Consider the following 16635-nt stretch of genomic DNA (forward strand, 5'->3'; position numbering starts at 1 on the left):
GGATTCCTGACCAAGTATTGAGTGCATAACTGAACATAATTATTTGAAGGTTGACTTTTTTTATATTAAAAAACACTTTTCTTTTATTGGTCGGATGAAATATGCTAATTTTTTGAGATAGGAATTTTTGGTTTTCATGAGCTGTATGCCAAAATCATCAGTATTAAAACAGTAAAAGACCTGAAATATTTCAGTTGCTGTGCAATGAATCTAAAATATATGAAAGTTTAATTTTTATCATTATATTATGGAAAAGAATGAACTTTATCACAATATACTAATTTTTTGAGAAGCACTTGTATGTTATGTATGTTTGGTGTATTTAATGGTTCTATTGTCAGTCACAGCATAAGACGATACTGACAAAATGGCAAATTTCCCATGGCAAAAAAAATGTATAATTAAATGATAAATAATGGTTTAACGATTACAGAAGAGCTATTAATTTGAATGTTTTAGAGTGTAGTTTTGATTAACGTTTATGCAATTCTTCTTTGCAACAAAAGTCACAGAGAACTGAGCGAAATGTTAGAATTTCATATAAAGTAGATAAGTAACATTTACTAAACAACATTTAATAAAAGCAGCTGAAAACATAATGTCATTGATATGACAGCTAAATATGATAGAATTAAGATTTTAATGCCATGATTTTAATATTCATAAATAAGGATTCATACACACGTCCGCGGAAATGTAAGTTTATGTACGAATGCTCATGAGATCACATTGGAAATTTGGTCATTTTTATTATATTATTATTTTTATTTTTTTAACAATTTTATTTTTTTTCACTCAACAATTGTTACATTTTCACAATTTTCAAGTTTTCTTAATAGACATTTAGTAATGTAATAATATACACCAGTCAAAGTTTGGAAACATTACTATTTTAGTGTTTTTGAAAATTTTTCTATTTTAATATATAAAATAATTTATTTAATGAATAGAAAGTTCAAAAGACCAGCATTTCTGAAATATAATGGTTTTGCAACACTATAAATATACTGTCACTTGATCGATTTAATGCATCCTTGCTTAATAATTGTACTAAGTTCTTTCCCCCCCAAAAAATTATTCTTACCAGCCCAAAACTTTTCAAATAGTACAGTGTTACTAAAGCTTTTTATTTCAAATAAATACTGTTCTTTTGAACTTTCTATTCATTGAAGAATCCTTAAAAAATGTATATATATATGTATATGTTTTCACCATTAATAATTTAGTTTCTTGTTTCTTGAGTTTCTTGTGGCGCTGAAGACTGGAGTAATGATGCTTAAAAATCAGCTTTCCGTCACAGGAATAAATTACATTTTAAAATATATTTAAATAGAAAACTTATTTTACATTTTAATAATATTTCACAATATTATAGCTTTTTTAATAACAAATGCAGCATTGGTGAGCAGAAGAGACTTCCTTTAAAAACAAAAAAATCTTACCGTTCTCAAACTTTTGACTGGTAGTGTATATTTAGTCACGTTTAATCATGTTCATTTTTGAGGAAAATCTAGTGTTATTGCTATGCAGTGACATTTTTCTTGTTAAATTCAGGCAGGTTATAAAGGTGTCAAGTTTTATATAATATATCATTTTTTTTTTTTTTTTTTTGTGGTCATTTTAATTTATTTTATTTTATTTCTGTTTTTAATATTACAGACTTCTTATGTGTGCCGTATGGAGCACAGATCAGTGAATTTCCTTTGTATTATTTGACATGTATCGCCCCTTTAGTTGAAGTGAAACGTGCCTGAGATGAAGCGAAAGCAGTAAGTCAGTGCTGTCCGTCATTGCTGGCCTGGAGCAAAGCACTTGCCAGACAATTTTCTGGCCAACGAGGAACAAAACAATGTATTTAAGTATAGTTCTGCTGTCTTTACCATGTATGTGGTCAAATCTCTTCCGTGGATTTTTATTTTATTTATTTTTTTCCGGCGTAACCTCCCCCGGTGATTTGAAACTGGCCAGACATCAAGTGTTACTGCAGGCTTCCTCTCCCCAAAAGCAGATTAATATCTCTGAAATACAGCCCTCTAGTTACAAAGCCACAAAGAAAAAAGACAAAAAAATTATTTGAATTTCAAAGACAGGGACTGAGCCAAAAGCAAGGACTTTATAAGACACAACAGTGAATGAAAATGGAATGGAGAATCAGCTCACACATTCCCAGAGGGGTGACTGTTTGAAAGATCGGAGGTACATTTTACCCTGTGGACCAAACCTAGAAAAGTTTTAACGGAGACTTGTAACTAATTCACTCCATGCTCCACATGCAACAACCTTTTGGCCTTTTTGCCTTTAGGCTTTTGGCCGCTTAACCAGAATGTTTTTCAATGTGACTGAAGTAATAAAAGGACAAAATTTCAGTCTTGTAAAGTCAAAGACTAAGTAGTTACACATACACATTACTACACCTATACTACACTTATAATAGTGTTTCTGATTATATCTTATCAGAATATTTCATTTTTTCTATGCCACTGTTAATTTGAAACATTTTTCTTTGCAGGTCAGAAAAGGCAGGAGAGATTGCGACGATACCACTTACCAAGGTAAATTAAATCATGTTCTATATTTAGTGTCCAATTCCTCTCGAATCAAGATTTACAAACCTTGTAATGCAGTAGGAGTGAAATGGATGGAAGTGTCTGTAGTGCGTTGCATGCCTAACAAGACAAGAATAAGTAAACATAAGATGATTCTCCTGTGTTTAAGCCATTGAGTGTAGGCCTTTCTGATATCATGTACTCTAAAGTGCTTTTTGACTTTCAAAGTTCAAGTGTTTCACAAGTGCTGTAAAAGAGGCTTACTACACAACTTGAGATGCTCTAATCAGCTGCGCATGTGATGGCTTTGTGTCTGAATCACAGATCATTACTTGCGTCATCTTTTGACCTCTTGGTTTGTTGAAGCTGTGTTTCTGTTGAACTCTCTCTTAAGGATCATTCTATCACTTTACCAGAGAGTAGTTCCAAAGCATTTTGAAGCTGAACATCTGTATGTAGAGCATGTGAAGCATAAAAACACCCAAAGCAGTTTTATATTATATTATCTTTTATTGCTTTTTAGATTACAAAACAAACAGACAACATGTTATAACACAAACTTATGACATAAACACCCACATATTCACATACAGATAGTCAACAGAAAAAATAAAAATAATATATTTATTATATATAATATACTTGTGGAATACACATATATACATACACTATACAGTGGGACAAAAAAGTATTTAGTCAGCCACTAATTGTGCCAGTTCTCCCACTTAAAAAGATGAGAGGCCACTTCAACTATGCTTCAACACTTCAGTCTATGAGTGAATAATGAGAAAAAAATCCAGAAAATAACATTGTCTGATTTTTGAAGACTTGATTTGCAAATGATGTTGGAAAATACGTATTTGGTCATTCACAAAAGTTAATCTAAATGCTTTGTTAGATACTCTAAATATTTTGTTTTATACTTTATATATGTTGGCAATGACAGAGGTCAAATGTTTTCTGTAAGTTGCCACAAGGTTCACACTGTTGTTGGTTGTTTGGCTCATTCCTCCATGTAGAGCAGTAATGTTTTGGGGCTGTCCCTGGGCACCACATATTTTCAACTCCCTACAAAGATTTTCTATGGGGCCGAGATCTGGAGACTGGCTAGGCTACTCCAGGACCTCCAAGCCACTCCTTCATTGCCCAGGCGGTGTGTTTGGGATCATTGCCATGTTGAAAGATCTAGCCACGTTTCATCTTCAATGCCTTTGTTGATAGAAGGAGGTTTTTACTCAAAATCTCGAGATATATGGCCCCATTCGTTCTTTCCTTTACACGGATCAGTCTTAATGGTCCCTTTGCAGAAAAACAAAGCATGATGTTTCCATCCCCATGCTTCACAGTAGGTATGGTTAAAACTCAACCTTCTTTCTCTTCTAAACATGTCAAGTTGAGTTTTTACCAAAATGTTCTATTTTGGTTTCATCTGACCATATGACATCATCCCAATGCTCTCTAGAAAACTTCAGACGGGCCACGGACATGTACTGGGTGAAACACTCAGTTTCAGTCAGTGTCATGTCAATCTTGAGTACCTATAGAGTAGCATTGCATCCTGCATATCTCCGAAAAGTCTTTATTTATTTTTATAATTATATAAGAAAGATTCGCTGTTCCGAGTCTTTCCGAAAAAAGCAGAGCGGGTGGTGGTGTATTGTGTGGGCGGAGCTAAATAATGACGCGCGCCGCTGTTATTGTGTTGAGTGCGTCGTAAAGCTGTGTCATCCCTAACAGCGGGAAAAAACTTTATTCAAAATAAAAATATGGCTTTTAATCAGATACAGCCATACATCTATGATCCGGAATCAGACCCAGAGGCTGCAGTTGCAGCAAAAAACGACTAGAGCAGGACGTCTCTATGTGGTACAAGTTATACACTAACTATATAATATGCTTAGTGACTTGTGTTATTTACATATTTATACTTGAATTATATCGTCGTATTTTTGTCTTTGAAGGTGTACATGTGGGAAGTGCAGTTGTGCACGTGTGTGTGTGTGTGTTTACACGTGGTTTGTGTAGACAATTGTAGTAAGCGGACTGGTTTTGCACGGCAGGCTAAGTTAGTGTTTACATAGAAAGACACGGAATAGTAGCGCATTTGAATCAAGAAGCGTGCTTATTTAGTTCAACATATTTCCCCAATCTTTGTGTATTGTTGTTTGGAGTGCTTTTACAATACACAAACATAAAGTTACACATATAGTGGCCAGCTAAACAAATGTACACGCACTACACATCGCATGCTCCATTGATCAATTAACTATACGTGATCGTGTTTGGGCTACTTGATGAGCATAGGCAAAAACACAGACATTTGAAGCAGTCTTACTCACAGCCTGCGGTTCTAACGTTGGGACCTTTATCGTTGGGACTGCTCCATCCTTCAGCATTAGGCGATCGGAAAATCCGGCGTCGAGCTGGGCCTTGTTTATGAAACAGTCGGCACCGAAATGCAGTGAACAGACATAAACCTTTGTGCAACTCAGTTGCTGATCCGGAAAAGCAAATTCCATCCACTGTTGCCTTAACGCGGGGTTTTTTGGCAATCTGTACAGGACTGTCTTGGTCTGGCAACCAAAAACGCACTTTTTTGGTGACATTGGTAATTTCTTGAAGTCACATCACCTGTGCAGCGCAGCCTACGAGCCAGCGCTTTGATGGGCGTAGCCTGTTGCTTTCGCACTCTCCCTCTCTCTCTCTCTCTCTCTCACGCTCTTTCGGTAGAATTGTCCGTAAGGCCCATACAAGGAAATTCCGACCTTTCAACGTCAAGTGGACCCATGATCGAAAAAAACTTGCCAAAACTTATGACTAACCGGAAGTAGTATTTTTGACAAAGAAATACTCCCATCAAACGTCCACCTTAACTTTTGAAACTTTGTCTATGTTTAGTATGGGATTCCAAGTCTTTAACAGTGTAAAAAGATCAGTATGCATGAAACAGCATTTCACCCCCCCTTTAAGCAGGGGAACACGTCTGGCAATATAGGATTTCAGACCTGCCAACATGTACGCATTTTTCGTACTCAGCACGCATTTTGACTCTTAAGTATGCTTGTACGATTCGCTGCTCTCTAGGTACGCATTTTTGTTGCATCTCGCATTTCGCCGGTTTCAGTGCAATCCATGACGTTGATTTCTGCTGCTGAGCCACAGTGTGTAAACCTTTCGGCCAATCAGAGTGCTTCATTTTAACCCTCCGCCCATCTGGCCCTCCTAGCCAAATGCTTCGCGCCCGCACGTGTTCAGGGACTCAAGCAGGATAACTGCAGGCTTGGATCCCACGGCTGAACCGCCTCATAGAGATGCGCGGTTGGCGGTAACAGTGACGGATTATTATATTTTAATTAAATTCGGGCGCGGGGCGGTTGAACCAATCACATGAAAAATATATAACGTTATACATTGTTAAATATTGTTACAGCGCCTGGTAACAATATTTGGCAAGCTATGAGCCCAGCTAGAGGCCTACATCTCGTAGATGAGACTGCCTGGGTTATTTTGTTATGATATTAGCCTAGTTATATTTTAAAACAGTCAGTCATTGTAGCCATTCATTCGGGGAAAAGGCATTTAAAACAGACAGATTATGGAGTTATATCAGAAATGACATCGGGCAATGGCAGCGCGAGATGTTCAGAAGAATGAAAGAGCTAAACTTCTACAAGCTCAATAACATCCACAGCAACAAAAAAAAAGTTAAGAAAAATAGTCGGAAAACTTTGCCCATTAATTAGATGTGCAAGGCAAGCAGGCGAGTTTTGGGGTTGTTATGGACAATTAAAATTTGAACATGCACGTTGCACTGTTGTGCGGTGGACTTGCAGCGGATTTCAGTCAATGAATAGAGTCAGCGTTTTAATATCGTTGCTCAATAGTTTGTTTCTTGTATGATTGTTAGGCCTGCTGCTGGTATAAAAAAAATCTGCCTGAAAAAGACGCGCTCTCTTTTCCATTCAGTCAAAATTACCGGTTTAATTTCTTCAGGCTTGTCCTAGTCGACTCGTCACCCTGACATGACAGCACGTAGAGTTAAATAGCCTAATGTCAATGACTTATTTTATTCAAGCTTTTTTCTTTTTGTAATATGCATTAATTAGCAGTGGGCTAAATAACAGCATGTTGAAATTATGTGCCAAATTACGTTTTTTATTACAATTATAAAATTGTACAGTAGCCTACCGGTATTCAGGTAAGGTCAAGTTTGCTGATGTGCGTTTTATTTAGGCTATTTATTTATTTTTGTCCCTGTGCGCCGATTGGAGACGGAGTTTACTGCTGATATTCTGGGGATACAATGTTAGCCAATAGCTCATGCTTTGGTGAGGTAGTCAGGTTTTTCGCGTTCATTTTTATTTCCTGTGCAGTACAGGCTCTTTTTTTGTATATGACAGTGTAAACAGTTCAATAACTCTTATTTAAAGGTTTACTGTAGGCCATAGGTTTACTGTAGTTTACTGTACTGGGGGCCCGCGTGTGTGTGTGTGGGGGGGGGGGGGGGGGGGTTGGGGGTAGTACTCACCAAATTTCTTTAAGGTTGGCAGGTCTGGGATTTGCTTAGTGTGTTACTGATGTTAGCCTTTGTTACTTTGGTCCCAGCTCTCTGCAGGTCATTCACTAGGTCCCCCCGTGTGGTTCTGGGATTTTTGCTCACCATTCTTGTGATATTTTCGACCCTGTGGGGTAGGGGTGACCCCTAAAAGTCGAAGATTCGATGCATCGATATGCAGGACCGGATTCGACCACTGATCTCATGGTCGAATCTTCGCGTGTTATGAAACGAGAAACATACCATTTTGGCAATATGGGGATGCTCAATATTAGTGATCGCCTCTTTAAGGGACCTGAGCTTTGCACCGGATGCGCCGCGCCTTTAAAATTCAAAAACATATACGCCGACGGCGGCATTCAGCGCCGATTAAATGTATATTTCCCTCAAATCGGGAATGTACATACTGATTTCACCCTGTGCTACAACAAGATACACTCATCGTGCAGCTCTTCTGTCAGAAGTCGATTCAAAATTGAGCTCGCGCGTATATAATGTTCAAGTCTGCCTGGTGTGAGATACCTGAAACACGGCGCTGAGCTTCAGTCCAGTGTAGGCACAATCGGCTTAAGAACGTGCATATAAACGCACTCAAAGTGTTCTTTTCCTCTCTAGGCAGGTATTTTTTTAGGCTTATTTATCAAAATGTTCTTTTATATATTTGTGTGATGTTCTGTGTTTCGATTGTGGCTTTTAAATGTAATGAGAGAACGGTTAATTTACGAATGTGTAGTGTAGCCTAGTTTTGATCTCTTTATTAAAAGTGTTGGCTGTGTGCCGTATGTAAAGTAAAATAAAAATAGTCTTAGCCTCCTGCTGAGTAGTGTCCTGCCCTTCGTTTATACAGTTTATTTTTTTACGGTCTATGGTTTACACACACATAGATGATTCGACTATCTGTCGACCATAGAGAGATTTGAAAATTCTGATTCAAATGTGTAAATCCTTAGTCGGGGACACCTCTACTGTGGGGTGAGATCTTGCGTGGAGCTCCAGATCGAGGGAGATAACCAGGGGTCTTGTATGTTTTCCATTTTCTAATAATTGCTCCCACGGTTGATTTCTTCACACCAAGCTTCTTACCTATTGCAGATTCAGACTTTCCAACCTGTTGCATGTCTACAATTTTGTTTCTGGTGTCCTTTGACAGCTCTTTGGTCTTGGCCACAGTGGAGTTTGAGTGTTTGAGGTTGTGGACAGGAGTCTTTTATACTGATAATGAGTTCAAACAGGTGCCATTAATACAGGTAACAAGTGAAGGACAGAGGAGCAAGGTTATTATAGTTTTGCTTTTTTAAATTAGTTTTTATTTTATTATCGTTTTCAATTTTGCTACAAATTTCAGTTTAGTTTTAGTTAGTTTTACAAATGGTTTTGCTAGTTTTAGTTTAGTTTTTATTTTGCAAATACATTTCTATTTAGTTTTTATTTATTTAGTTTCAGTTTTAGTTTTAGTAATTATAGTTTAGCAGAGTTACCATAATGAAGTGTAGAGACCAAATCAAGGTTTTTAATTTCAGCAAAGTTTAATTAACAGATTAGAGTTTAATCTTACTAAACATCCTTAAGTGAAATAACTTGATAAACGAGCATTATTGTTTAAACCCAGGACGGTCTTACAAAACATGCATAAAGTTGGGTCTTCACCTTTGAGCAAAAAAGCTTGAGTCAAACTATGACCTATACAGGATCTATCTTAAAGAACAAAATAGATGCAACGTAAAATATAAAAGTAAAAATTATAAATTCCAGACAAACTCACTCATAACAGATGAAATATTGTTAAACAATTAAAAGCTTATTTTAATTTCTTCAGTAGTACAATGTAGGCTAGCAGTGTCTACACACTGTGTGTGTGTGTGTGTGTGTGTGTGTGTGTGTGTGTGTGTGTGTGTGTGTGTGTGTGTGTGTGTGTGTGTGTGTGTGTGTGTGTGTGTGTGTGTGTGTGTGTGTGTGTGTGTGTGTGTGTGTACATGTTTTTCTAGCCTGGTGAGGACTTCAAACTGAATGCACACAGACTCATGGGGACTCGTGTCACCGTGGGGACCTAAATTGAGGTCCCCATGGGTACAAAAGCTTATAAATCATACAGAATGAGTTCTTTTGAAAATGTAAAAATGTAGAAAGTTTCCTGTGATGGGTAGGTTTAGGGGCAGGGGCAGTGTAGGGGGATAGAATATATGGTTTGTATGGTATAAAAACCGTCTATATGGCAAGTCCCTACAAAGATAGCGCACCAGACATGTGTGTGTGCGTGCGTGCGTGCGTGCGTGCGTGCGTGCGTGTGTGTGTGTGTGTGTGTTTGTTGTGCTATAATTGTAAAGGGGACCAATGTCCTCACTTATCTAGTAAAATATTATGATAACTGATAAGTAAGGACATTTGGCTGGTCCTCACTAGTTAAAAAGGCTTATAAATCGGCCAAAACATGTTTTTATTTAAATCTATTGTTTTGCACGTTCTTGGGATGGGTAGGTTTAGGGATAGGAATTGAGTTAGGGGATTTAAAATATCATTAACCTGATATAAAATCAATGGAAGTCCATGCAATGTCCTCACTTATATAGTGAAACAAACCTTTGTGTGTGTGTGTGTGTGTGTCCTGGCATTCCCTACTTTGTGGGGAAATGTCTCCACACAGATAATAATATTATTAGTAGTAAATGATTATGATAACACCTTTGAGCCTGTCAATATTATGCAAACATGAAATCTCAAACGCACAGTAGGCTAGTAACGTTTATAGTTGCTGACTTTTGCGCCTGCGTCTTTCGTCTCGTAAGAAACGGCATTCTAAAACAGTGAGCTTAAAAGAAGTTCAACGTGCATCTCATTACCTTGTGTTATTTCCCCTTTCACTGCCACGGACGCATTGATTCTTTGTGAACTCCCGTTTAGGACTGGCGATGTGTTGCCTGTCTGCACGCGTCCGTCACAGGACAGCGGTTAATCTCCTCAGATCACTTCACGCGCAGTTGCGCAATAGACACTCCCTCAACCGCCACAGTCAGATTTTCCACCACATTAAAGAGAGCTTATTAACAACGAAAACGAATATTTATTTTTGCTAATTATTATTTTATTTCAGTTAGTTTTTTAGTAAGAGTGGTTAGTTTCGTTTAGTTTTAGTTTTTTATTTATTCAGATTTTTAAATTTTATTTCAGTTTACGAAAATGTTTTTTGACCAATAGTTTTAGTCTTAGTTTCAGTTTTCGTTTATGAAAATAACCTTGCAGAGGAGCATCATAAAGACAAAGTTACAGGTCTGTGAGAGGCAGAAATCTTGCCTACTTTTTTATAGGTGACCAAATACTTAGTCAAATAATTTGACCATATATATATATATATATATTAGTGTTGTCACAATACCAAAATTATGACTTCGAAACAATACCAGGCTAAAATACCTAGATACCGATACTAAATCGATACCACAGTAAAAAAAAAAAAAAAAAAAAAACAGATTATATGAATAATATGACAACAGAACTTATTATTCATTGTTTGTTTTTTTTAAAAACTAAAAATGAACTTGGCCAGCATGTTCCTGCGCTGGTTTTTGACCATTCCCTCTTCTTATTGCTGTAATAACTGCATGCCAGTGTGAACATCATTACAGAGATCACATTATCAATCATTTTATCATTCACTAACCTTTCACTTCTGAACAGGTTGGGATGACCATAATCTTATTTTATGATTCGAGTAATTTAATATTTTTTTAAATGTAATCTTACAATTATAATAGAGATTTTTAATTGTATCTTGTTTTTAGCAAAATGCAAATTATGAATAATATGAAAAAAAAACAGTTCTTTATTTTTCAGCTACATTAGGTCTATTTAACTGTAGCAAGTCAAGAAAGAAATTAAATAATCAAATAAAAAACTGCTTACTTAGTCTGCACTCTATAATTTAACAATAACCTGATTCTAAATAAATATATTTTAGTTATTTAGCCTTTAACATGTGGTGGTTTTCTATTTTTTGCTTCATTGTTTGCTTAACATTAATCACAGAATATTAGGTCTGGCTTAAGACCTGCACTGATCTTGTTACCTCAGCTGTAGACTACACGGTCACTAAAGACATATCCAACTGTCTTTACCTAAATACTCGCCAGACCGTGCATTTTACATATTTTTGACCATTCAAACCCAAATAATAAGCCGCGAAAGAACTGAATGCCGATCGCATGTTTGTGGTCTGAAGGGCGTGTGCGCGCGCTTCAGTTCAGAGTCCGGTAGCGCGAGCACGTCCCGCGCCACGCTTTTTCTTCTCATGCGTGCATATTTTTGTTGCTTTCTTTGTCATGCGTTGCGTGTATATATTTAACCATTCTGCTTCTAATGTTTATTGAACGGCTGCAGCAGAGCTCTGCATACACGGCCAGACACCCGCTGTCACACATCCACACAAATGAAGAAATACAGCTCATATGCGCTGTCCTCCTTAAAGTACCGGTACTAATAAAAGTCCATATCGTACCGTTTGTAATAGCAGGATATCGCAATACTTTTCTAGTACCGGTATATCGTGCAACACTAAAATATATATATATATATATATATATATATATATATATATATATATATATATATATATACAATTGTTGGCTGACTAAATACTTTTTTGCCCCACTGTATAGTGTATATTTTCTCTTCTCAATTTAAGATTGCTAGAATATACATTTAATATAACTTTTTGGTTCAAGAGCAAAAGTAACATTAATTATTTTATCTATCAAAGTCTGCACTCTTCCAGAATTTCATGATCTCTTCACACTCCCATACACAAAGAAAGTAGATTTACAGGAATTACATTAAGTACAGTTTGCATTGAATTTATTTAATACTGGGTTTACATAAACTCTCATTAGCCAAAAATACTATATACATTTCAATGTTGTATTAACAGTTGAGCATCTCTACAAACTTCTCTCCAATCATTCATGGATATCTCTTCTTTGAGGTCTTTCCTCCATGCCTCTAATCCAGAGTTTGCAGACTCCTGAGATCCTTCTACAAACATGTTAAAAGTGAAATCAAAAACTTAACAGTTATTTATGATTAAGGGTAGTTCACCTAAATCTTACAATACCGTTATTATTCAAATAAATATCCTAAAATCTCCAAAGACATGTTCAGCTCACATGTATTTCTATTTCCTTGTTATTTGAAATTTAAAAATGTATTTTTTTTCTCTGTTAAAAAAATGTGTTAATTGTTTAATTTAATTAGTTTCCAGCTTTGAATATTAATTCTGCCAAAAGCACATATGCTTGAGCTTGACAGCCCCTAGTTTCTATAAACCATCGTTCATCAAGATGCATAATGATCAAAACATTTATATCTTTGTATATCATGGGGAGGGGATTTAATTTTGGGTTGAACTATTTCTTTAAATAATGCAACCATCTAAAAGACACAACCTTACCCTTAGGGAGAAACCCTTCTTGTGTGAACAGTCTTTGGCAATACTGTTGTAACTCAAGTGTGAAAAATCATTCTGCTGTGTCTCGTGCCTATGGCCGGTACTCTGGAAATGAGCTTAGAGGCAGGAGAGGATTCACAATAATGAATAATGCATGACTAAATATTTTCAAGCGCACTCTTGTATCTTGGCGCTCCTCTTGGTTTGCTTGAGTCTTACCAACCTTGTAATGAGGCTAAATATTTCCATTCCAATCTGTTAGCATACAAAGATCCCAGCCTCAACTCAAGACTTTCTCAAAAGCTTCCCATGTGGTGTTGTGGGTAATGTGCACAGTCATTACAACTGTAGAGTTCAACTGTGTCTCTAGTCCAATGCACTCACTTGGCTCCCACAGGTACATCAGTAACTTCACTGGCTGCTATCTAAATGAATCTTTCCTGTTTTGAGTATGATGGCTGCAATGCTTACCTCATTCATATCATTCATTCTAAAAACAGCAGGTTAAAAATAAAATAAACGAAAAAAAGAACGAATGTATTTATCATCACCTTCTGCTGTAGACAGAGCAGAGCCGCCCTGCCTGAGGAAGGAGGGGACTCGACAGGGGTTCATCACCCTAGTTAGTAAACATTGCTCTTTTTATGCTGTCACGTTTGGGTTGGCAGAACACACACACTCTTTTGAGGATGTTTTCAAGCTCTGACGTCCCCGCTTTCCCTGTGACATTTGCACTGCACAGAGTGCAACCTTCATGCTTCGCCTCACAGATGTGCTGTATTACAAGGAGCCTTTGTGAGGAAAGACTCCAGTCTACTTGTTATGAAAATGTACAAGATCTAGTGGCTGGCTGGGCTGTTCATGTGCTGGATATCACCTCCAAAGTACCTTCTGTTTACATTAGCATAAATATATCTCCTCAAACAGTGATATGCAGGGATCTTCCTCAAAAAGTGAAAATTAGTTTAGAATTTAGAATTCCATTTAATTTAGAATTCCATTTAGTAATGGTTAATAGAAGAGCAAAGTAAAAAAATAACAAAATAATAATATAAAGGATAAACATACAAAATAGCTTTATTAAAATAGCAAATGACATTTGCTGAAAAAGAACATACAAAAAAAACAAACTAAAGTTTCTGCAACAGTCAAAAACAACTATTTTAGAATGAAATATTAGGGCTTTGCTATGCAATTGCTAATGAGTTCTGTGTTTTATGCTGCATTCACGTGCCATCCGAATAATCGTACATAAGAGTTTCCTAGGTAAACATTGCACATGAACGCCCTCTGATATCGTGTTTACCAATGGGAAGTTCAGAAATAATTTTGATATACACATTCCCGAGATTGGCATGCCATAAAGTTTAAACAATGCTATGACAGGTATGATTTATTCGTTAAATCACCTTTTGTCATATTAAGATAAACGATATTGAGTCGAGTAATCGTCTGAAGTGTATTCTATATTTTATACACAGCGAGAAATCGTAAGGTTTATATGGTTGTCAGTGCACTTGCTACTAAATATAATTTTGGTTTTAATTAGATTTTCCCAATAAATAGGCAAGAATAAAGAATAATGGTGTCCTCCTATTCATTCTGACAGGGCACAGAGCAGCAAGCTTGTAATCACGACTTCAGAAGTGGGAATTATGAAATTTTCGATAGCATGTGAAGGCAGCATTAGGATGTTTTATTAAGGTGTTTTGATTGGCCGCTAGGGAGTTTCTAGGTGGTTGCTTCAATCAATATAAGTAAACACCAGTATAATTGCTTGTGATGTTCCCCAATTGTAAGTTGCTTTAAAAAATGTGGAAACTAAATTTTTTGACAATTTCTATTAAAAAAAATGGTGAAGTCAGTAAATTTATTTCACCCTTGGAAATTTTGACACTTATCTGGTGATGCTTATAAATGTTGCTGAAAAACTGCGAAACTGCATGATATTTTAACATCTACAGTGTCCATTTTATACAAAATTTGCTGAAGTTATTATTAAGCAACACAACAAGCTTTTTCTTTTTTAAGAAAGCAACCACCAGGAACATAAACATAATTGTACGTGATCTTTTGACAACAGTTTGCTTGACACCCAGCTAGGAGAGAGACAGGTTTTAAAGTGTTTTGATTGATATGGCTAGTGTACCCCTCCCCCACTGCACAGGAGCCCTACTGTACCTAAGTACCAACAGTGCCGCTAATCTTTATCATGCAGCGTGTTTATTATACACCACCGAGTTTTTTTGTGTGTGTGCTGCTGCTACTCACTAGTTAGTGACATGATTGACAGGTTTTACTCCACTCTATTAACCAGCAAAAGCTGCTTACCTCTAAACCACCTACAGGAACCCAGCACCAGTTAGGTGTAGTCCTCGAATCCGAGATTGAGAGGCCTTCCATGAGTCCTGATATTGGACCAGTATCAGCACTAGAACTTTCTTTTTTTATCAATTTAATGCGTCTTCTGATATACATATTGCATACACATACGTGCAGACCAAACCGTAAGGGCTAGAGACTTGAAACTTGGCCAATAAGTAGTACAAAAATCGAGGAGAGGTTATCAAATTATGAGCCAGATTGGCCTATAGGTAGCGCTAAAACAATCAATTGCGTGAAACTGCTCATAACTCCTAGACCGTTGGCCGTAGCCTCAAGTGCCTTATATCATTGGAATCCTTGGCTCAAGACGGACCAGACGCATGCCTCGGATTAGCTCGTTCATATTTAAAACAGTCTGAGTAATTCTGAGTCTTAAATTTTAATCTCTTAAGCGTTGGCTTTCTAGAGATGTGTTACTTATGGGTCTACCCATAAAGACTTGCGAGCGCCAGCCCTTTTACCTGGGGTCTGTAAAAATTAACCACTTGCCAAAATGGGGGGTGACAGATAAGGGTTAAAAAGCTTTAAAACCATTCATCTCCTATGATAAATTGCCTGTATTGGCTGTAAATGGTCTTTTCCATCTGTTATCATATAATGTTCAAATACTTTGTTAAATTTGCTCATTCTGACTCTGAAAAATGACTTTTGCATTTGGATCAATATGTGACTTTGACCAATTGTACCTAAAGCCATGAACTCCTCAATGAATGTTTAGATATTCTTAAAAATAGGTAAGTTCATGTGACATATGACTCTAAACAAGCATTTAAACTATTATGAAGATCGGTCTATAGGTGGCGCTATAACTATAAAAGCTTTGATGCATTTACAATGGTAAATTTCCTGCATTGGTTGTAAATGGTCTTTGGTATCTATTATAATATAATGTTCAAATGATTTGTTAGATTTGCTCATTCTGACAGGTCAATAATTATCCAAAATAACTTGAATTTGCATCTGGATGACTATAATTGGGTCATTTCAATATGTGGCCTTGACCAAGTGTCCCCAAAAGCCTTTAACTCCTCAATGAATGCTCAGATCTTAATTTCATCTGAGATCTCAGTTTTAATTAATTTAATGCTTAAAGGCCTTAAATACAAAAGACCTTAAACTTTTTAAAGGCCTTAAATACAAAATATCTTAACTGCTTAAAGGCGTTAAATGCTTGAACCCCGCTAAATGCTGCTTGCAGTTTTAATTTTTTATTGTTGTTTTATTTAACTATTTAAAAAAAATCAATTCAATAATTTATTTATGATAATCATTTTAAGTAAATACATAAACATTTATAGGCTGTATGTTTAAAAGTAAACATTGCTTATAAAAAAGATCACGTGGAAAAATAAGCAGCCATCTATGCTTCATCATTATTATTATCATCAAGTCATCTAGAGATGTAGTTAAATCTACAGTAGGTTACAACAGTAGCCTAATATATTCTGTCAATTTCTTCACATTAAACCAAACTTTTATTTTGACGGGTTGCAGTGAAGATCTTTTGAGTGTGTGTGTGTGTGTGTTGATTTCATGATATGACAATTTTCTCAAATGAAACTGTAGATTCTTATGAAGTGACAGGTTATGCGACAGGCAGCGACTACAAAGGCTTGCATGTGTGCGCGCGCTGCGAAACTGCACCTGAGTAAAGTTTGCTGCTGGTCATCGGATGGCTTAAATCCGAACCAATTTCAAATAATGAATGTTGCAGC

At 36.4% G+C, this 16635-nt stretch overlaps 1 protein-coding gene across 2 annotated transcripts in view; it reads left to right on the top strand.

Moving 5' to 3' along the window:
• si:ch211-51h4.2 (uncharacterized) overlaps nt 1-16635 on the top strand; it is a 145286-nt gene that overhangs the window by 94808 nt on the left and 33843 nt on the right. For both annotated transcript variants that reach the window (XM_067432120.1, XM_067432121.1), the window contains one exon: nt 2510-2552. In XM_067432120.1, the coding sequence (XP_067288221.1) occupies nt 2510-2552 (43 nt within the window). The remainder of the gene's footprint in view (nt 1-2509; nt 2553-16635) is intronic.

The sequence above is a fragment of the Pseudorasbora parva genome, chromosome 22 (assembly GCF_024679245.1).
Source record: "Pseudorasbora parva isolate DD20220531a chromosome 22, ASM2467924v1, whole genome shotgun sequence".
Taxonomy (NCBI): domain Eukaryota; kingdom Metazoa; phylum Chordata; class Actinopteri; order Cypriniformes; family Gobionidae; genus Pseudorasbora; species Pseudorasbora parva.